The sequence below is a fragment of the Euprymna scolopes genome, chromosome 10 (genome assembly GCF_053919585.1).
Source record: "Euprymna scolopes isolate OS-2025 chromosome 10, ASM5391958v1, whole genome shotgun sequence".
Taxonomy (NCBI): Eukaryota; Metazoa; Mollusca; class Cephalopoda; order Sepiida; family Sepiolidae; genus Euprymna; species Euprymna scolopes.
The window spans coordinates 25,953,051-25,976,114 of record NC_136491.1 but is presented as its reverse complement, the minus strand read 5'-3'; the positions used below and the strand labels follow the sequence as shown (position 1 = coordinate 25,976,114).

At 33.5% G+C, this 23,064-nt stretch overlaps 1 protein-coding gene across 1 annotated transcript in view; it reads left to right on the top strand.

Annotated features, from left to right (window-relative positions):
- The window catches only part of LOC145285872 (protein OSCP1-like), a 41,134-nt gene that overhangs the window by 8,049 nt on the left and 10,021 nt on the right, over nt 1–23,064 (top strand). Inside the window, exons 2-9 of the mRNA XM_080134319.1 lie at nt 238–392; nt 3,766–3,933; nt 8,726–8,806; nt 12,039–12,142; nt 14,288–14,416; nt 17,482–17,542; nt 19,411–19,562; nt 21,816–21,873. Coding sequence (XP_079990445.1) covers nt 238–392; nt 3,766–3,933; nt 8,726–8,806; nt 12,039–12,142; nt 14,288–14,416; nt 17,482–17,542; nt 19,411–19,562; nt 21,816–21,873 — 908 coding nt within the window. The remainder of the gene's footprint in view (nt 1–237; nt 393–3,765; nt 3,934–8,725; nt 8,807–12,038; nt 12,143–14,287; nt 14,417–17,481; nt 17,543–19,410; nt 19,563–21,815; nt 21,874–23,064) is intronic.

Genomic DNA, 23,064 nt, shown 5'->3' with positions numbered 1-23,064 from the left:
AGGCAGGAGCTTGGCTGATAGTGCAGAACCTATTAGATTTGAGACTCTTTTTGGACCCTGTTTGAGAGTGAAAAACTAATAGCAGATGCACCAGCCCATATGTGACAACAGTACTCCGGATATGGGCGAATTATGGCTTTGTAAACATATCTTTAACTTTCATATTTAGATATATGATTGATAGCTATGAGTTCAGAGTTCTTTGAAATCGAATGAAACTTGTTTTTTTTTCTTCAGTTGTGAACGACATAATTTCTACTATGGTCAGCAAACATTTTATCGATGAATTGTTTCAAGCACAATTGATGTATTCCAAGCGTTCAATGCGGTGTGTCTTTGATCGTCTTGCTCACTCCTCCCTTCTCCGCCTGAACGCAGCCAGTATGGACAAGGTCAGTGTCTCTCATCATTTTACTCCTTCCAAAATAATTTTTCAAATAAAAATTTATTACCAAAGTTACCAAAGTTACCTTTGTCTTTAAATTTTCTGTTGATTTAAATGATTTTGATTCTCGTAAATTTTCCTTTTGTAAAACCAGTGTTATATATTAAGACGCTGCACCGATAAGAAGTAATTAAGTTAACTAGTATAAATTTTGGTGAGAGTCATATAAGTACATGTCAGGATAACCTGCTGACAAATGGAAGTAGACCCAGCTATAAGTGTCATGATTGTAGTGAAGTGATGGGGGGGGGGCAAACATGCTAGAAATGTTGGCACATGTTCAAGGAAGAACAAGGAGTCTAGTCAGTTCCTCATTAGAATTGGTATAGATAAGATGTATCTGACAATATAAAAATCTAAGTGAATATTATCTTAATGTTTGCCCATCTGTATCTCTCAATTCCCATCTTTGAGACTAAGTTAGAAAAACAAGTTAAGAAGTAACTAAGTAATTAGATATTGATCTCTTCTCCCATGAGTGAACTCTCTCCCTTAAAATTAAATCTCAGAAAGTCTCCATTGTGTTTTCATCTACGAGTAGTTTTGTTTGTCTAGCTAAAAAGAGAAAGGAGTCAACAACCATGAGAGACTCACAGCCAGTCATGAATAATGACAAGAAGCAACTAGGAAAGAAAGACTAGTATTTAATAAACATTCTGTGCAACATATGTATAAAAAATAATTTTATTTGATTTGGTTCTTGATCGCTCACTAGTGAGATTGTATATGTGCAAGCTATACATTGATGAAAACAACCATGTGCAAAGTTTCATTTAATATAAAATGTTGCAGCTAGATTTTTGCGTTTTTCAAAGTATTGAGTTAACGGGAAACAAAAATAATGTACATAATCTAAGTGAATATTGCCTCAAGACTCTGCCCGTGCGTCATCTATCATTAAGTCTAAGTTAAGAAAATTAAGTAAATAATTTTTTTTTTACAACGGTGTCACCAATTATCAAGGCCTAAAGGCCACTTGAGGATAAGGGTTAATGAATGTAAGTTGGTTGGGTAGTAATCATTAATGGTGTAAGTGGAGTAGGATTTGATTATTTAAGTGGATGTCTTGATAAAAATTTGTTTACATTGGACTTGAAGACTACCATATTGTAGTAGGCCAGGAAGCAGGCTAATGGAACAGTGTTTCATGGGCGGGTAGTTCTAAGAAAGAAGCTTTGTTCACAGAGCCTGCGTTTAGATTTAGGCACAGATAAAGAGTGGGGGAAATTGTTGATAGTGATTGTGGCTAGTCAATCAATATATTACTCATATTGGCCTCTCCCCCAATAAGAAAACTCTCCCAAAATAAAACCTTTGAAAAATCATGCATGAGTAATTTTGTTTGCCTAGCTAAACAGATGAGACTGTTAACAACCACAATGGGATTACATTCCACACATGAAAAAGTGATGATCGCACAACATATAAAAAGACTTTGTTTTGTTGATTTGTTTTTGTTGATCACTCGCAGGCGAGAACAAGCATGTAAACAACAATGTGCATTCTTTTGTTTAATGTTAACATTAACAATGCCAGACCATTTTTTTTTCTTTACATCCAAGAAACTCAAATTTATCAGTATTGAAAAGAGCATAAAAAACAAAGAAATTATCTTTAGTTTTTTAAAATCAGTCCATTAGAACTGGAATTATGACCATTCAAAGTATTGGACAATGCATGGTTCACTGGACATTTTGTCTTAAGTCAGTCCTAGTCCTATTCAAATGGATATAAGATTGTGATTGAAAATGGTCAGAAATTTGCACAATTTATAGAACTTTTAAAAAGCTGTATCTTCAGATATTTTTAAGATATTATGATGAAATTTTGAACACATTATCACAACACCTTGAAGATTCAGATGGCTGTATTTACAACCATTTCACTTTGTAACCTTTGAACTAACTAGCCTGTGTGCCCGGCGTTGCTTGGATGTTTGGAGGTGTGTGTTGATCAAAAAAAAAAGTGGGCTGGCAGGCTCGAACCCGTACCACGAAGGGGGCAAAGAACATGAAAAAAAAAACTTAACGTCTTTGCTATTGCACCCATGACCAAACCGGAAGTGACATAGGTTTGAATTAAGGCTAGACAATCGAAAAGAGGGGATGACTTTTGAAAATATTGTCGAAAAAAGCGACCCCCCCTCCCTATAGAAAAGTGCCCAGTTGAGGGTGAAGGAATAAATGTTTTGGGCCAATTTTTCGATATTTATCGTCCGAAGGGTTGAGCTTCAAAATGATACTGATCTTGTCAAAATCCGTTGCTTCTGTCAAAAGTTTTAGGCAGACATACAAACATACATACATTCATTTAAACAGACAGGTGAGATTTATAGATTAGCATACTTTAGTTTCGTTTTAACGACCTTAAGTAGAAATGTAAAATATAACCGTTTCCTGTTATTGCTATTAAAATGGTACAGCAGTCAATATTATTTGAAATTACTTGGATAACATTGTTTGGAATTTTTTGGTTCTTGTTCAATCGCATTTCTTTAGATGATTGGTAGGATTGTGTTTTGGTTAAAAATGAGCCTTGTGAAATGAAGTCGTTCTTGTGACACGTCTCATGGGTCATGTTGCAAAATAATGCTTTCAACAGGTGATATTTTCCCGTCCCACATGTCCTAAACTTAAAAAAAACTATTATGTCAATAAACATCATAAGTGGAATTCTTAATTTTCCTTAGACGAAAAGATTTATCTAGAAATATTGGATGCTAGCGTATATGTATGCCAACAGCATTTACCCTAGTCAGGTTGAGCCAGCTTTCTATGAAGGAAGAAGTTTCATAGGAATATCAAGTTCACAAACGGTCCCCAGTCGCTTGTATATTCCAGTCAGAGGAGACGACGATGTTAAGTTTTTGCTATTCTTGCAGAAAGGTATCAACATTCTCATACATACAGCATCTAGTATACCAAAATGGTCACTCATCTGGTACTGACCAGACTCAATGTTGCTTAACTTTGTGTGTTATTATGGTTATGCTGTATATTCTAATATACACCAACTTTGCCCGGGAAAATTGTAAAATGAAGGAATAAAAAAAAATATTACAAATAATAATAATAAATGTAATTTTGGGCACATGAACATAAAATTGATTCAAATAAATTTTTTTCTTTTATTTCATTACGGTGCAATGGGTTACATGAAGAGCAGATGTGACTGAGAGAGTTATTATCTCCAACTCCATGCATCAGCTATTAATTAATGAGATTTTGAACTTGTAAAAATGTTCATTGATCCATAAAATAAAGATTTTTTTTATTTTATTTTATAATATAAATCTTTCCTTTTTAAATCTTTCATTTTAGCTGTATGACCTGATGATAATGGTAGTGAAACAACAGATTCTGATGTGCCTTCGACCTAAAGATATTCTTTTTATTACACTTAATCACCTCGACGCCATCTTGGATTTGGTTAAAGATAACCCAACAACACTGAATCAAGTCAATTATGTATATCAACTTTTCATCAAGGTCTATTTTTTTCTCTACCTTATTTATTTTATTTATAGTTATCTTCATATTTATATCATATTTATATTTATTTTATATATATTATATTTATTTATATTTATCTTATTTATTTTATATTATGTATATTATATTACTTATGTTTATTAATTTATTTTTATTTCGGACTATTATTCTCATCTTTATTAGTTGTTGTTTTCAACTATTCCTCTGGCCTTCGTCAGGTGGTAACTGCGACGGATATGAACTTCGAATCTCCTAACTGCATTCTCAGGAGATTCGAAGTTCCTATCCGTCACGGTTACCACCTGACGAAGGCCAGAGGAATAGTTGGCTGAAACGTCGTGAAAAACAACAACTAATAAAGATGAGAATAATAGTCCGAAATAAAAATGAATTAATATATATAATGCTCATCTCAAAAATGAATTCCAATTAAGGAATAATATATATATATGTTTATATTATTATTTATTTTATATTTATGTATATATTTATATTATTATTTATCTTATATTTATTTATATTTGTGTTATTGTTTATCTTATATTTATTTTATTATTTATTTATCTTCTTATTTTATATTTATCTTATTATTTATCTAGTGAATGTTACAAAAAAAATGTATGGGAGGGCTGATAGATGCCAGACACTCTGATTGGTTGAGTTTGATCACATGTTAAAAGAGAGGGCTTGTTTGAAATAGTTTGATTTGGGAGTCAAGTAATGATGATATAAAGAAGCTAAGCTATCTAAGTCTTTTGTTCTCATGACCAACCTAAAATGTAAATGTAAATGGAATGTACCTAAGGGTTGTTGTTGGTGTTGCAATGACATTCAGCCCAGGGTTGGGTCGAATCAGCTTCTTCCTTGGTCTGCACTACATCCTAAATCATGTATGTTGGTCCTGAGCAAGGTTGCACAAGATGCTGAACAATTGCAATTCTATTGTCGAAGGCTGACCACCAGTGAACCTGAGTTTAAAAAAAAAAAAAATTTTTTTTAATTTTTTTTTTTTACATAGGCATCACTACTTATCAAGACTCAGAAGCAAGTCGAGGATAAGGGTTAAAGAGTGTACAGTAGTCAGTTGGATAATATAGTTATCGTTAGTAATGGAGATTCGGTAAATTTGTTAATTTATGTGGAACAGCTCATCAAGAACTTGTTTACGTTGGACTTGAAGACAACCATATTGTAGTCGTTCAGCCAAGTCTTCCTTAATGGTTGTTGTCCGGGTTCTCAGCTGTCCGCTGATACTCTTGCACCACTCAGACAGAGAGCTAAAGATTATTAAATCACAAATTGATTATCACTTTGGGCTGCAAGCTGCATACTAAAACAATCAAAGTCAGCAGAGATTGGGAGTTAATGATGGCTAAAAGATCAACAACATGGACTAACAACCTAGGGAGAGCCAAGTTTGATCAGCAGAAACACTTTCATATAGGGATGTTGGCAATCTTCATGTTGTCCCTCTGACCTTTGAGTTAAATATCAAAAAATTAAATTAATTCTAAGTTAGACCATGATCAATATTTGTGGCTAAGTTTGGTTACAATTGATGAAGCAATGTGGACACTAGACTGTAAACAAACAAACTTTACTAAAAATATCAGATCCTTGGTGGCAGTAAGAAAAAGCTAGAAGACTACTCGCACCTGAGAGTGTTTTGTACCTCTGCAAGGCCATCATTCGCCCATGCTTGGAGTATTGTTGCCACATCTGGGCTGGTGCATCTATCACTAACCTTTCCCTCTTTGATAGGGTCCAAAAGAGTTTTAAATCTAATAGGTTTCATTTTGTCAACTAAGCTCCAACCCCAATCCCATCGCCGCAATGTTGCATCTCTGTGCCTGTTTTACAAATATTTTCATGGAATGTGCACTGATGAACTCGTTGCACTTGTGCCCCCTCCACATATATATCCCTGACAAACCTGCTTAGCAATAAAATTTCACCCCTTCACTAAATGTCAGAAGGCTTTCTATTCTAATAGTTTCTTCCCTTGAACAACTAGAGTTTGGAATTCCCTTCCTGGTACCTGTTTCCCTGGCATTACTGATATGCAGAAGTTTAGATGTAACATAAACCAACATCTTATTAATCTTTCCTAGGCATGGTCCAAAATAGTAGCCCCTTACATCCAAGTGGCGATGTGCCTTGTTAGGGGTGAACGTGAGTAAAAAAAAAAAAAAAAAGAAAAGCCAAAAAAAGCTGATAAAACATAAACAGAAAAACTTAAATCAAATAATGCTATTGTTATGGAACCATTATCTACCCATTAATGGACTCTTCCGAATCCTATATTAATCAAGTACTCTCGTCGATATTGAATGCTCTACTGGTATTCGACTGACAAGTAAGCCTAGCTTACGTCACTACTTTTCTCTGCATCTTGTTCCTTTTTTTCAAAATATCTTTCAAACGTATATCATGTTCCAAGTTATCTTTTTGTGGTCCCAATCTTGATCCACGTCAAGAATAATAATCCGTTTGAATATAACAGAAATGCAGAAACCAGAATCCAGTTTGTTTCACAGAAACAATTAGGGATGTTGGTAACCTTCACAGTTCCTCCTGTAAGTATCCAATGTCAATCTAGAAATAATTCTAACTAGAAAGATATCGGAGAAACGAATGCCAACAAAAGTTATCTTATTCGTTCAAAATAAATAAATGATGCTCATCAATAACAGAGATTTTATATTGAGATGTTGACGGAGAATATGGTTGGCATTCTGGCAACGCAAGATGCGGCAGACACAGTCATTAAAAAAATTGTTAACTTTTGCCGATCAACCACCCTCATTTGGCCATGATACTTCTTGTCTTTTTGTGGTTCTAACGTTAGTCCACATGAAAAATAATAATAAATAACAGAAATGCTTTTTGATTAAATTTGACTCGTTTCTAATCAAGTTGAAAAATGGCAACTTTCACATGCCAAGTTTAAAATTCATTTTGTTCCACAGAAACACTTTCACTTACGAATGTTGGTAACCTTTATGTGGTCCCTCCCATAAATACCCAATGTCAGTCTAGAAAGAATTTAACTAGAAAGATATCAGAGAAATGAATGCCAAAAAAAAAAAATCATCTGATTTGTTTGAAATGAATGATGCTGAACTATAACAGCAGAGATTTTAGATTGAGATGTCAGTGGAGAACATGGTTGACATGCTGGCAACGTAAGATATGGTGAATGCGGTCATTATAAAAAACCTAACTTTTGCCGATCAACCACCCTCATTGGCCACAATATTTCTTATAAATGTAGATTACAGGAACAAAGCTTTTTTCTTAGAACTGCATGGGGAACTCTTCCATTTCTCTGCTTTCCAGCTAACTACAATATTTAGTGAATGCTACATAAAAAATGTGTGGAAGGGATGATAGATGCTAGAGGCTCTGATTGGTTGAGTTTGATCACATGTTAAGAGAGAGGGCTTGTTTGAAATAGCTTGATTTTTAGTCTGCATCCATTCTTTCTTTTTTTTTTTTTGTTATTATAAATTATACAAGACGTTCTACAGTTCATTGCTTAGTTCTATTCTAAAAAACAGATGGCTGCTTCTATGTGTTCTAAGTGGCAGATAACTCCCTAGTACTTTGTGCACCAGGGTCAGATAACTTCTTGGTACTTCCTGTATCAAGGGCAGTTAATTCTTGGGTACTATTTCAACACAGGAGTAAATAACTCTTTTACTTGTACGTTTATGTCAAGTAAAACCTTTGATATCTAACAAACAGAATGTTTCGGTTGCAGCATAAAATAGTTTTCTTCCTTCTGTAAAGCCATTATTTTGTGATGCAGATTTTTGATCGTGTAAAAGAAAATGTTGTAGAGGACACCGGTGACAAACGGCCTACAGTGAAATGATACACAGAAAATCGCCGAGTTTAGAAATTTGTAATTATATACACTTATTTACAAGAAAGAAATAAAAGTTTTGAAAGGATAGTTCATACCTTGAATTGAGTTCAGAAATGCGTGTGTGCTAGTAGACGATGCGTATAGCAGTTCTTGTTAAGTATTGTCTAGCATGAGGTGCACTTGTGAGGAGCTGTGGGATGTGTGTCGGTCTTGTTCAAAGTCCAGCAATGAAGAGAAAGAAAGGAAGTGATGTATCCGATTTCATCGGAGGTATATGTGATGCATATGAGAACAAAGGAAAGATAATAAGTGTTACCTTAAGGGTTCAGTCTTGTGTCGGTGTGTTCGTAGGCTGGGAATTTGAATTCCTACAATGTGTTTTAAATTCTAGTTTAAAACAGAACAATTAATTTAATTTTTCTCTTTTTAGAAATTCCATCCTAAAAATTATTTCAGTGTATATCCAGAATTCCTCATATATTAAAAAAACAAATTAAAGAAAAATCTGTATGATATAATCATATCATATTCCAAAAATCATATAAACTGATTGACTAGTTTTATTTTTATAAATAAAATGATTTTTAAATAATTAATGGGAATTTGTAAGCATCAACACAAAAATCTCACAAGTTTAAATTATGTTGAGTTATCTCTCTTGTTTCTTGAGACTGTTTTCAAAATGGCATGAGACAGCTGCTACTTGGTTAGCCATAAGATTTTATTTTCTTATTTAAAAATAAAACTACTTTATCAATTTATATGCTTTTAGGAATATGATATTTGTCACAGGTACATACATCAGACAGATTTTTCTTTATTTTTGTTTTTTAATATAGGGAGAATTCTGGACAATATTTTTTTTAATAGACAATCTTTTCTTTTCTTTTTTTTTTTTTTTTTTTTAATTTTTTCAAGGTCTACGCTGATATGTCTGATGGTGATTTCCAACTGCTTCGTCAAACAATGCTGAATTTTTTTCAAGATAGCCACATACGGGTAGGTAATTTTATTTAGAGTTTTACCAAAATTTATTTAATCTCATTAAATTGAAGTGTGTAATTTGATTCAATTATACCATAGGGGCCATTAAAACCTTTCATCTATTTCGCATGATTTTCTCAAAAATTTTGGATAAAATTGATTTTCTTTATTTTTAAAAACTTTTTATAAATTTTTTTTACTGTAAGACCATGTGGCCTCCACTCGACAACATTGCCATCGACTCCAATATTGTGTATCATGGATTTGTTATCCTTCATCTTATCTGCTAGCTGAGTCTTCATCTCTCACATTAGTGGATGTCAAGAGAGTTCATAAGTATAAAACGAAATACAAAAAACACAAATTCCAACACTCTGTAAATATTTGTTGCACTCTGGGTGTGTGTGTGAGACCATTGTGGGAAACTACCCTCTGAGTGCTAATGCCCATATTTTAATTTATCTGCTGAGGTCTAATTCGTCAGATGAAGTCAGCTCATCTTGATCTCCCAAGGCTTGCCCGACCTGGTCCAAGCTACAATCAGCTTTCAACAGTGTCCAACTTGTAATTGATGTCAACTGTGCCCCACTGTCGTAAAACTCATTGTCAATCCTAAGACTAATTAAAATATATTGATCTCCATTGTTCAGTCCTTTAAATAATTACCACACCTTTTTATTTTAATAACTGTCACACCTTGCTTAACAATCTTATTTTAGTTCCTGTTACTGCCACACTTTGACCAACAACCTCACCTCAACTTTCTTTTATGTTCCTTTGTTCTCCCAACCAACCAATTTCTTCTTTTTTTGTTAAATTTCTTTTTCTCTTTTTTATTTTTACGTAGAGGTGGGTGTGGGTCAACGTCAATAGTATCACAACAGAAAATACAAATTTTAACAAAATTAAAAACAAAAGCATTCTAGCTGAAAATGTTGCTTTATAATAATTATTGTTGTGTATTGATTAGAATGGATATATATTTCTCTACTATTATATAAAAGAACTTTGTGAGTATGTGTTTGTATGAGTTCGTTCCCTATGGACTCCTAAACGGCTGGGTTGATTTTTTTTTTTAAATTTCATAAAAGGTACTTTTATGTGTCTAGCATTGCTCTTAGGTAGGTTTTGTATCGGAATACCTTTGATAGTATTGATAAGCGATAAAATATGATGAAAGAAAGAACAGGCGATTTTGACTAAAGTTAACCCCTTATACAGCCTAACATCCCAAATGCATTTGAGAAATTTTATTACCATACAAGCAAAAAGACCCGGCATATAAAATCAACAGTAGGTTCTTTGATATGATAGGCTGCTTGACAAATTGAGTGCTGCTTGTGCGGAGTTCGCACTGGTAATCAGTGTCAAGAAGACAGTTGTGATGCACCAGGGTGATGCATCACCAATCACCATCAATGGCCATGAACTAGAGACTGTCGAGAACTTTGCATATCTTGGATCCAACATCAACAAGGGAGTATCCATTGAACAGGAGCTACAAACACGCACAGGTAGAGCAGCGTCTACTTTCAACCGACTACGTGAAAGAGCATGGTTCAATAAATACCTCGCTTCTCGCACAAAATGTTGCATCTACGAATGCTGTGTTCTGAGTACCCTACTGTATGGAGCAGAGACTTGGACCACGTATGCTCGTCACGAGAAAAGACTGAACGTCTACCATCTCCGATGTTTGCGACATATCATGGGCATCAATTGATGGGATAGAATCACCAACGAAGAGGTGCTAAGACGTGCTGGCAGCCGCTCCTTGTTCCAGACACTCAAGGTACGACAATCGCGCTGGCTTGAATACCTGCGCAGAATGCCCGATAGCCGTCTCCCTAAGGAAATCCTCTACAGCGAACTAACAAATGAATCAAGAAGCCGCGGTCGCCCGGTGCTGCGCTTTAAAGACGTGGCCAAACGGGATCTGATCGCTCTTGGCATTGATGTGAATGTGTGGGAGGAGCTAGCTGAAGATAGACCAGCATGGAGGCGTGCCTTAAGTAAGGGTGGCGAAGGACTTGAGAACATATGGTTCTAGAGGCTGGCGCAGAGAAGACAAAACTAGTGACTACGTTTACTGTTGCTTGCATTAATCTTTCGTAGATTGCTTGCCATTATAACCCCTTATACAGCCTAACATCCCAAATGCATTTGAGAAGCTTTATTACCATACAAGCAAAAAGGCCCAGCATATAAAATCAACAGTAGGTTCTTTGATATGATAGGGGTATATTTAAAATTAATGTTTTTGTTTAGAGAACAATTGAACTGTTGTATTTGACTTTTGCATTTTAACTTTAATTCAAGCCATTATCACTGCACAAGTAGAAAGGCCAGCCATATCAACAGCGGGTTTTTGATATGACAGGTTGCATTAGAAATTAATGTTTCTGTTTAGAGCACAATTGAACCATGATACTTGACTTTTGCATTTTAAACTTGAATTCAAGCCATTATATAAAAATAATTTTATAAAATAAACAGTAGATTATTTACAGTGCAACGTAGACTACAGTGTATTGTGAACTAAGTCACTGCGGAGAGGCATGTGAGCTTCCTCTTGGTGTACTGTGATGGGTGCCCAACTGGCGCAGGTAATTAATCATTTTGATTGAAAAATGGGTGATTTCACTGATTTTTATGACAATAAAATATGGGAGGGTGATACATCCGTTGATCTTCATTTAATCTCAGGCAACGTCGGGTCTCCCTGCTAGTGTGTATATATATAGAGAGAGATAGTGTAGTATGCTGTTACATGTATTCTTCTGAAGATATTTGAAATTATACTTGAAGCATGAAAACATCTATATTTTTATTTTTATCTGTGTTATATTGTCTGGACATTCATTAAATATATCAGCTTGCCTCATAACATTCTGTCAATTTAAAAAAAAATTGTCACAATTCTCCCAAATAGTTTTCTAATTAAACTGGAGATTAAGTGTCTGTTTTAAAAAAAAAATTTTGTTTTAAATTTATTACACGTTTTTTTTTTAAACATTTGGTTTGTCAAATTTAAATAATTGAAACAATTATAATTTTTTTGCCATCTGCAGTTGAACACTATTTGTAAAGAAACTTTAATTGGTAGCCCATTGAATTTTCTGGAGGACTCCTTCAAATCACTACATGAAACCTGCCAGTATCGTTGCAAACAAAAAATGGAAAAATAAAAATTAATCTCCACACATTTTTTATAGGAATTGATATGGAAATAATTTTGCCTTTTCAGGTGACGGTATTCTTAAAAGAGAAAATTCAGAATAATGATGGTTCATTTGTTTTGCCAAGGTCTGGTTCTGTTGGCTGGAACATAGAAATACCAGTTGTTATTAAGTAAGAAAAAATACATTCATTTTTTTTTTATATTAAAATGTTTCTCTTTCTCTCTCTGTTTATACATATATATATATATATATATATATATATATATATATATATATATGTGTGTGTGTGTGTATGCGTGTGATGTTTGTAAGAAAGAACCCCAGCTCGATTATAAAGAAAAAATTCAAAATAAAAGTATATTTATTTAAAAATTTTACAGAAAGTCAGAAAAACATTGGTACCATCGGTTTCAAATCTGATATAAAGTGACCAGTTTAAATCTATATAAATAAAACAATAGATGTATGTATGTATGTAATCTCAAGCACGTGGTTCAGTGGGGGAAGACGTGGTGGGTTACCTTTAATACATCTAAAACCAAACTCCTATCTTTACATCATCAATGCTCTGATCCCCATCTGGCATCAATTGAAATGGATGGCTCTCATCTAGGAGGAGCCCCATGTTTTGACAAGCTTCTGGGTTTGTCCTTTACTCCTGATCTGAAATGGAACACGTACATCAAGTCTGTTGCCAAGGTCGCTGGAAAAATGGTGGGATCTTTCTACCGCTCCAGAAGATATCTCACTACTGATGTAATTCTCTATCTATATAAAAGCCAAGTATGTATGTATGTATGTATGAAAATATTTAACCAATAACCTCTTAAACTACTGGTCACATGACACTAAAATTAACAGAAAATAGTAATCATACACCAAGGGATTGTTTAGAACAAGTGAAATCTTTGTTTGGATGGATAAGTCTGCAAGTTGGAATGCAAATGTTCATTTCAACTAATTCTAACTGATGGCAACCAAGTCATTTTTTTTTTTTTTTTGGTAATTTTTTAAATCCGTAATATATCTATAATATTCAATCGAGAATTGGCTCTGTAATAATAAATACAAAATCTACATGAATTAAAATTTATGTAAGCGAGATATCAAGTTCTCACATCTTGAATTTGTCCTGAGATTGGCTGAAAAAGAACTTTGGAGGGTGCATGATCAGTTTCGAGACTGATTTTTAGTGGTCACCATTAATATCCTGGATGCTAAACCCTTCAGGTTTTTTTTTTTTTTAATTTGTGTCTACCTTTGAAACGGAGTTATGCAGAGAGATTCAGGATCATAAAACTCAAGAAAGCCATTAGAAATAGGACTGGAGCTATTCCTCAATCAGTATGTTAGGATATCATGGAAAAAATTTGTGCTATGCCTCAAGAACTGCACAGTTAAACAAAAGTCATCTTGAACACACTTGTACTGTATCGAAGTGGCACTCACCCTAGGCGTGTTGAACCAACTTTCTCCAAAGGAGAAAATTTCATGGGAATATCAAATTAACAAGTGGTTCCCAGTCATTTGTATATCTTGAGTATATACTGTAGAATAAAGAAAAAAACTGGTCTGGTTTGATATGTTTTTTTAATGGAAATTGCTCCAGGCAAAACATGAAACCATTCAGGTTATAGTTAAGATTCTGTTTTTTTATTTTTTTTTATTTCCGGTTTCTGCTCTAGATGACAGTAACAAACAAGATATTGTCCTTTCTGATTAATTATTTTCTTTCTTTCATATAATGTGAAAGCCCTCCACTTCCCCATCTTAAGAATAACTTTTTTTGTTCATTTGACCATCTCTAATTATCCAGTCAAATGGGCAGCAGAAACTGGAAGTCTAAAAGAACAATCTTGATGATAATGAAGACATCTAATTTGAATTAAGTTGTAAAAAAATATATGTTACTTATGCAAGCATATTTTTGGTATCATATATAATGTAAGCATTAGGTTTATCAGTGAGCACACTATTGTGATAATTTCTTGTTGGTGAAAACAATGAGGAGGTAATGCCTGGGAGGAGGGTCTCATAACAATAGAGCATACACTAAACACACATACACACAAAGGAGAAGGTAATAACTTCAAGGATCACAATAGAACAGATACTACACTACCCTCCATGAAAAATGATGATCTAATGACATTCATAAGTTTATCAATGAACATGCTATTGTGACAATTTGTTTATGTAAGGAGTTAAAACATCAATTATTACCAACGTTTCATTTAATTATTGTGAAAAATTAAGACAGTTGTACAATTTGTTTGTTGATTGTCATAATATTTGAAAGTTTCTTTAATTTTAGATCATATGATGAAAAAGGCGAACTTATCAAAACAACTACATCAAATCCTGGAGGGAGGTTCATACCAGCCTTGAAAGAGGGTTCAATTGAACCGAACGGAGACAGGTGTACATTACTTGGACGCAACATGTGAGCAGGCATTTGTTTTGCTATTTTCTTATTTCATGCATTTTGTGTAATATTTGCAATGACGTGTAGATATTTTCTAGGAAAAATCACTAAATCATGGCGTGAGTTTATTACAAGAACGAAAACAATTCTGTTTAGGCATTAGCATGTTTTTGTTTTTGTTAAATATTATTAGATGAGGAATCTTTTCGAATTAAAATCTATTGAGAAATACACATTTTAAATATGTAAGCATTAAGTAAAGTTATCCGATATGTCCGAAATGAACAGCCATTTTGGATAACTTGTTATTCTTTACATAATGTTTACAATGTTTAAAGTTGGTATTTCTCAATACAAAATGTGTATTTCTCAATAGATTTTAACTAGAAAATGATGTAATAATATTTAACAAAAACAAAAAAATATTTAATGCTTACACAGAATTTTTTTTTCCCCGCAATAAACTCACACGTTCATTTAGTGACCTTCACCTTTTCTTTTAGTAACGTTTCTTATAATCATTCAATTAAAATATCCAAGCATGTCTGATTGAATCCACTGCGGTCCAGTGAATGTGTGCCTTATTTTGGATAAATATAAGTTGTGCTTATTTAGAGTAGCATCTACTCAAATAACAAAAATACAGAAAAAAAATATTTACGATGTACATACTCGTCATGGAACAAAGATATCATATTCCAAAAATCACGTAAATTTATGGCATATCTACTTTTTTAAACTAAGAAAACCAAAATTTAAGATTTTTAGTATTTTTAATACTAAATTGTATCCACTAATTTTGATCTTGATAGTTAGAATTGAGTTGTCTTCCTCTTATTTATAAATCATGGCCGATCAAAACACTATGTCTTGCTTAGTCATAAAATTTGATTTTCTTAGTTTATTAGTTAAAAAAAAAAAAAACTACTTGATAATTTACATGATTTTAGGAATATGAAATCTTTGTTTTGTGATGGGTATTGTTGCATAAGAGACCTCTGGTAGGAGGTTAAACAATAAATTTGGCTGGAAAACATGACCAAGGGTCACATGCAGAATCTTTGTGTGGTCATGGACGGCAAACAAAAAAATCAGGCACAAGTCTAAGAGATCCTGGGAGATGATGTCAAAGTGAATGACCACATTCTTGCGAAATAATGCTGATTAGAATATCGGTCGATTGGAAATCATCATTCTAGGCCACATAAAAAGGGACGTACAGCAAGAGATAGGAGACAATAACAATAAGAGTGGGGAGCAAAATAGTTTTCTTCACACCAACCCCGTTACGCAGGAATCAGATTTGTGAATCTGTCATTAGAAACTTTTACGTACAGAAATAAACAACAACGGCCTTCGGGCTTGGATCAAAGTGTAGTATCTTTTCTGCAGATGCTACACTTAAGATAATTTGTACCAGTCAATGGAGAGGAAACCCTCTATACTGGGACAATTATTATTTTTGGTAACCAGAGTGCCCCCTTTTTGCCTACTTTTAGGGGAGCTGGTTTTTACCCCACATTAAAAACGGCCTTGTGCCTAATTTGCTTTGGTGGGGAAGCAAATAAATACAATACATCAGTAAAGCCAATAAGTACAATAAACACAAAAAACATTTTTGTAATCAGCTGTGCATGTTCGGTATTCCACTGACAAGTGTTTAAGTATTTTGAAATTAAATAGACTTAAATGAAATTTACGACTCTACCATCATCATCATCATTATCATCATCATAATCATCATCAGAGTGAAATGTAAATAAAATGGCCTAACCAGATTTAAAACAAACCAACCAACCTTTGTCAGAAACATTGCCTGCAAGAAACCAGAGTTCCACATGGCATATCTATAACACTAATACATTTCTACCACCCTTACCATGACGAGGAAGAGTTAGATGTTTGGTTGGTGCTACTGCTTAGCTGCAGCTCTCCAGTTATGATCGAAAGTTATCACTTCATAACGGTACTATGAGGACAGTTTTTAAGGATTTATTCATAAACAAAGAAAAACTTGTAGTCAGTCAAACTATATAATCAAGCTGCATGTGTTTTCTATTCCACTGACAGGTAAGTATTTTTAAATTAAATTGTTATTTTTGAAATTAGATAGACTTGCATAAAAATTGACGACTCTGTCATTCTCCTCATCAGAATGGAATGTAACAGTATGTACATCATAAAGATTTGTCTGTATTTTTTTTTTTAATAAGTGTAATTCTTAATAAGCAACTTAAAAAATTCTGAATCGTTTACGTTATACAACAGAAACAACTGATACTGAATTTGGATCACAACATTTTGATAACAATAAATTGTTGATAACATTAAAGATGTATCTGGCCTTTTGGCTCAGAACAAAGTGTAGTAGCTGTTCTGAGACTACATTTCACCTTTTCTGACCTCGATCAGTAGAGGAGAACTCCTTCTAGACTGATTTTTATTTTTGTTCCTATCCAGAGTGCTCCTTTTTTGGGAGCTGGATATACCCCCACATTAAAAACCAACCTTGTGTTTAACTCTGCCCTCCTGGGGAGGCGACCTTAAACTATATCCGATGGTGAGGCCCCAGCTTGGGGAGTGTGGAGCCACTCCTTAATTGCCATTGTTTTCAGGTCCATTCTGACCCAGAGTGGTTAGTACCTGTTAGGGTCCCAATTATGGGTTAAATAGAAACTTTTTTGAAAAAAACCCCCCAAATATATTCTATTAAAAACTTTTTCTTCAAAATCACTGGATCGGCATTAAATAACCTAAAAAGGGTTGATATGCCGTAAAACAACCAACCAACCAATCCTGGGGTGGCAAGTAAATAGGAACATTAAAGATGTTTAAAGATTGGATTATATTTAACTTGGTCCATTGTTTACCAAGAATTATTTTGTGGGGAAACAATTTTTTTTTAAAACGTGTTGTTTGCCATTTATTTGCAAATGATACCCCGGAAACTGTTTTACATAAAATCACTGAGATTTTCAATTATTGACTTATAAAATGAACGCAAAGAAGTTAGTATGTAGATAACCATAACCAATCCGATTGGATTCAAACTCGATTTTCTAATTATTTTTTTCTCCTCAAAGATATGATGACAGCAAGTGTATTGAAACAGATGGTGGTAAGCGCAGAACCAATAATGAAACGGTAAGTTAATTTGCTTTATTAGGTTTTATCTAAAAAAAATCTATATACATCATACAAACACTTATTAAAATATAATCTATATATTAATAGGATAACGTGTGTGTTATTTATTTTGTGTGTCACACTCACATCTTTTTTCTTCCGAGTCAGTCGTTTAATTGTTATGACCTTCCATTTCTTGTAATAAATGATTTTACCAAGAATTCTTTATAAGTTTTGGTTTCGATTATAGCTGATGGCACTCAAGTCATCTATTTTTTTTTATAAATAATTTTACCAAAAAATTTTTATAAGTTTTGGTTTCAGTTTCGATTATAGCTGAAGGAACTGAAGTTTTATATATATATATTCTTTTTGGTTTTGGTTTCGATTCAAGCTGATGCACCCAAGTCATATGGATATATTTTTTTTAGTTTTGAAATCACAACTTTATAAGATATAAGAATGGATAGAAAATTGACTCTATAATAATATATACAAACTCTACATAAATTAAAATATCATATTTAAGTGTATTTCACGACCGGGCTACTTAGATAAATACTTTTGCAGTTTTAACAAAAGAGCTACAATAATATCAGGGCATCTCTATTTACACTGGACATTCACAGAATACCAACATCAATATATTATATATGAAAGAGTCCGCTGTGAAATTTCCACAGGTCCTGCTAGTTAAAATTAATATATTTTCAAATTTAACTGACTTTTTGAATTTTACTGTATAATCAATTTGCATATCAGATTGCAGTTTCTTGTTTGAACATTAAGAAGTACAACTTGATTGATTAATTGTTATTTACTACTGTATCTATTTTCAAATTTAAATTCCTGTAAGGCTAAAAATTAAAACAGGAACCAATAGCTATTACGGTATGCATATTCATAATGCTGTCATTCGATTTTCACCTGGCAAATTCCATTTTTTTAATTTTCACACTTTTGCACCAATTTTCCTGGGCTAAAACCCAAATATAAAGTTTTGCATGGGTTTGAATACTCTATCTCTAAAGTTTCATGTCTGTAGACCAAAATCTAACAGAAAATTTTGGAAGGCAAAATTTTTTAAATGGATATATATATATACATACATAAATACATATAGAAAGAGGTTTGTGTTTACTATAGCCTTTTTACACAAATATTACACAAGTATAAATCATGTAGAATATCTGCACGAATATAATTACACGTAAAAGTTAACTAAAGATGATCATCCCATAAGAAAAGCGAAAAAACTAATTGGGAATTAATTAATTAAAATGAATATTTAAAACAATCTGCAAATTAGACATGTAAATTACCTTTGTGTGAAATTTGCAAAAGATAGGCTCAGCTGTTTCGGAACCTATGAGAATGGATCTCGCACACACGTGCACTCAAAATGACATATATATATATATATATATGAGTAAAATGATTCATAATTGTGAATTAAAATCAGTTTCATAAGAAAAAAAAAACAAACAAGATCAACTCAAGTGTACAATCGTTTCGGAAACAATGTTTTTATTGAAATAGACAATATGGCTTGAAAAATAATTGGATAAAAGTTTTTCTTTAAACAAAGTCTCCTCATCAGCAAAAATAGAGGGTGGTTACACGCACACACACACACACACACACACACACACACACACACACACACACACACACACACACACACACAGCCAACAGACATAATCAGGTGACCTTAAAAAAAACAAAACAAATATAAATTTAACTCTAATCATGGAACCTTCTTCTGTTCTTGACATTAGAATTCCCCATAAAATAATGGTTAGGGTTAATGGATTAATAGAAATTCCATTTCTTTAATTCTTTTTTTTTTTTTTTCTTTTGAAGTGTTAAATGATTATTGTTTTTAGGGGGAGCCAAACAGTTCTGATGCCATTGCCCATCTTCAATTATTGTCTCGTCTCATTGGAATGGCAAGTACATCTCAGAAACCAGAAATGCAACTCAACTTATTTGGTCCTGGTCTGCTTGGAGAAGATGAGGATGAGAACGATGAGAACCAGTGAGTTTTTCTTATTTTTATTATTCAAGAAACTGCACTTCATCTTTTTTGTCTTTGAAGTATGTAGTCATATAAGTTTCCCATTTTTTTTACACAGTTCTGTATTCTGACCAGTTCTAGGCAGTCCATCCTCCCAGGCTTTGCCTTCTCTCTTTGAGAAGGGGTTAGTTTATTACTGGCCTCGACGTACATATCTCAAACAAACCTGCTTAGCAATAAGATCTTACCCCTTCACTGTTGATGTCCCTAAATGACAGAAAGCTTTCTATTCTAATAGTTTCTTCCCTCGAACAGCTAGACTTTGGAATTCCCTTCCTGCTGCCTGCTTCCCTGGCTGTACTGATATGCAGAAGTTTAAATATAACATGAACAAATATCTTGTTAATCTTTCCTAGACATTGCCACAAATAGTAGCCCCTTACATCCAAGTGGCGATATGCTTTGTAAGGGGTGAACATGAATAAAAAAAAAAAAAAAAAATTGCCCGAGACACCACTACCGGGAAATGTAGACAGGGCTATCCAGGCATTTTTTTTTTTTTTAGACCAGAGTGCGCCTTCTCATCAGCGCTGACTTTTCAATCCCACATTCTGACCCTTGTATCTAATCTTCCTGCCATTGTAGCAAGATAAATAACTTTGTTCTAATGTGTTCCCTGATGGCTTCCCAGTCAGCCCTTTTGTTAGTACCTTGTTGTTTTGAGCAATGGCTTCTTACCTTTGGGTTGGGATTTAAGTGTGGTGTTCACTGATACCACTAGGGGGTCTGCGTTTCCAAGTGGACTGTACGCATTAGTCACATAATCCTCTGGTACTGTGGTAAGGAATAGGTCTAGAAGTGAAACCTGCTGGTGTTCACAATCTGGGAGGCAGGTTGGGAACATGACTGTCTGTGTGAGGGAATGGGCTATAGAGAAGTTATAAGTACAGCAGCAAGCTGAGAAACCAAGCCAATATTTATGGTGGACATGTATTTGCGTGTTATTATCTAAGAAGAGTGCGACATCTATATTATCAGAGACATGATCAATTAGGGGGACAGTCCTTTTTTTATTTATTTTTTTATTAAATTTTCACCCCAAACAAGGCGCATTGCCACTTTGGTGTAGGGGGCTACTATCAGGGGCAGCAACTACTGGGGTACTATGTTGGGATTTGGGCAGCAAGATGTCGGTTCACGTTGCACTTGAACTTCTGCATGTCAGTACAGTTGGGGAAGCAGGAACTTGGAATGGAATTCCAGAGTCTAGCGGTTCTGGAGAAGAAACTACTGGAGTAGAAACATCTAGGGATCTCTACTGTGTGGGGGTGGGATTTAGCTGCCTGTCGGGTTTGTCGAGGGTGTCTACGTCGTGGGGGCACAAGTGTCTGCAGTTCGTCAGAGCATTCACCATTAAAATACTTATAGAACAGGTAGAGGGATGGAAGGAGAACGGTAGAAAAAATCTAAGTAACTAATGCAGTGATGAAAGGCTAATAAAAAGCACATAAAAGCCTGGTCATCTGATTCAAGATGTTGCTCTCTAGTTGGGCATTATTGTTGCATTCTGTAAGGTCTTTCAAGCTGCACTAGTTGTGCAGTAGGACAGCAGATAAGTCAGCGTTGCATCGTATGGTCATTTTTCCTCCACATTTGCAAATGGTTGGGTCAGTTTTGTACTCATATCTTCGCATAGTAACTTTTGATCACCCCATTCCTGTTCTCAGGTGGTTGAATGTTTTTTTACTGGAGCCAAGACTGGAAAAGAAAAGAAAAGAAAAGGGATATTCCTATGTCAGTAGAAGGGGAGGGCAGTCTCTAGTTGCTTGGTCTACAGCTGTAATCTGGTCTCTTCCTGAGATATTGTTAGGGGTTTTGCATAGCTGATGAAGCTTCTTGACTTCAGTCATTGGCCTGCTATGAAGGAAATGGCGTTCATCACTGATAACAAGCTAAATTGTCACTACCCTGGATACTTGAAAGTGTGGACAATTTTTTTTATTAAATTTTTCTTATATTTTTTAGGCTTTTATTTTCAAGTTATTTTTATGACTCCAACTTCAAATGTTTGATTTCCTCTGACAAAACTTTGGTAATAGGTATAAAATACAAATTATTTTATCTATTTAAAAAAAAAAAATTAAAAAATAATTTATTAAATTATGAACTTCTCAAATTATATATTGTGTATCTATTATAATTTTCATTGAATTTACTTTTATAATGCCACAAAGATTTCTCTTTAAATTAATTTTATTCAATATTTCTTTATAGGCCAACACCTGTGATGGAAACGGATAAATCCTTGGAAATCAAAATTGATGCATCAAAGGTTAGTTTGTACATTAATACAATTTAAATATCTATCAATGATGAAATACATTCGTCAGATGCCTGCTAGTATATATATATATGTGTGTATGTATATATATATATATATATATATATATATATATATATATACATATATATATATATATACATATATATATATATATACATATATATATATATATATATATATATATATATACATATATATATATATATACATATATATATATATATATATATACATATATATATATATATATATATATATACATACTTAAATATTTAAATATCTATCAATGATGAAATACATTCCTCAGATGCCTGCTAGTATATATATATATGTATGTATGTGTGTATGTATGTATATATATATATATATATATACATACTTAAATATTTAAATATCTATCAATGATGAAATACATTCCTCAGATGCCTGCTAGTATATATATATATATGTATGTATGTATGTATGTGTGTATGTATATATATATATATATATATATATATCTATAAAAGTGAAAGTGTCTGTCTGTCTGTCTACATTTCCCTATGCAATAACTCTGTCAATTTTCAGTCTACAGACTCGAAATTTAATATACAGGGTACTGAGATTTGGGAAAATCTTTGTAATTCGTTTTCGGCCAGAAATTTGTCTGACAAGGGGTAAAAGTTCAACGATTTGACCTTTAAGAACTCTACCAAACTCCTCTGCCAATTTTAGGTCTAAATACTTGAAATTTTAGATATAGGTTCCTCGGACATGGATCTAACTTAATAACTTGATTTGAGACCAAAACAATAAATGTGAAGGGGTAATAATAGGGGCCAAAGTTTAAAAAAAAATTGACCGCTCCGGTCTCTACCAAATTACTCAGACAATTTCTGGTCTAAACATTTGAAATTTTACATAAAGGGTATTCAGAGATAGGGCAAGCTTTTTAATTGGTTTGCGTCAAAAATTTGAGCTACCAATATAGAAATGTATGTATGTATGTTTGCATGTCTGCCTAAAACTTTCGACAGAGGCAACAAATTTTCACAAGATTAATATTGTTTTGAAGCTCGACCCTTCAGACGACAAATACTGAAAAATTGGCTAAAAACGTTAATTTCTTCACCCTCAACTGGCCAGTTTCCTACAGGGAGGGGTCGCTTTTTTCACCGATATTTTTGAAAGTCATCCCTT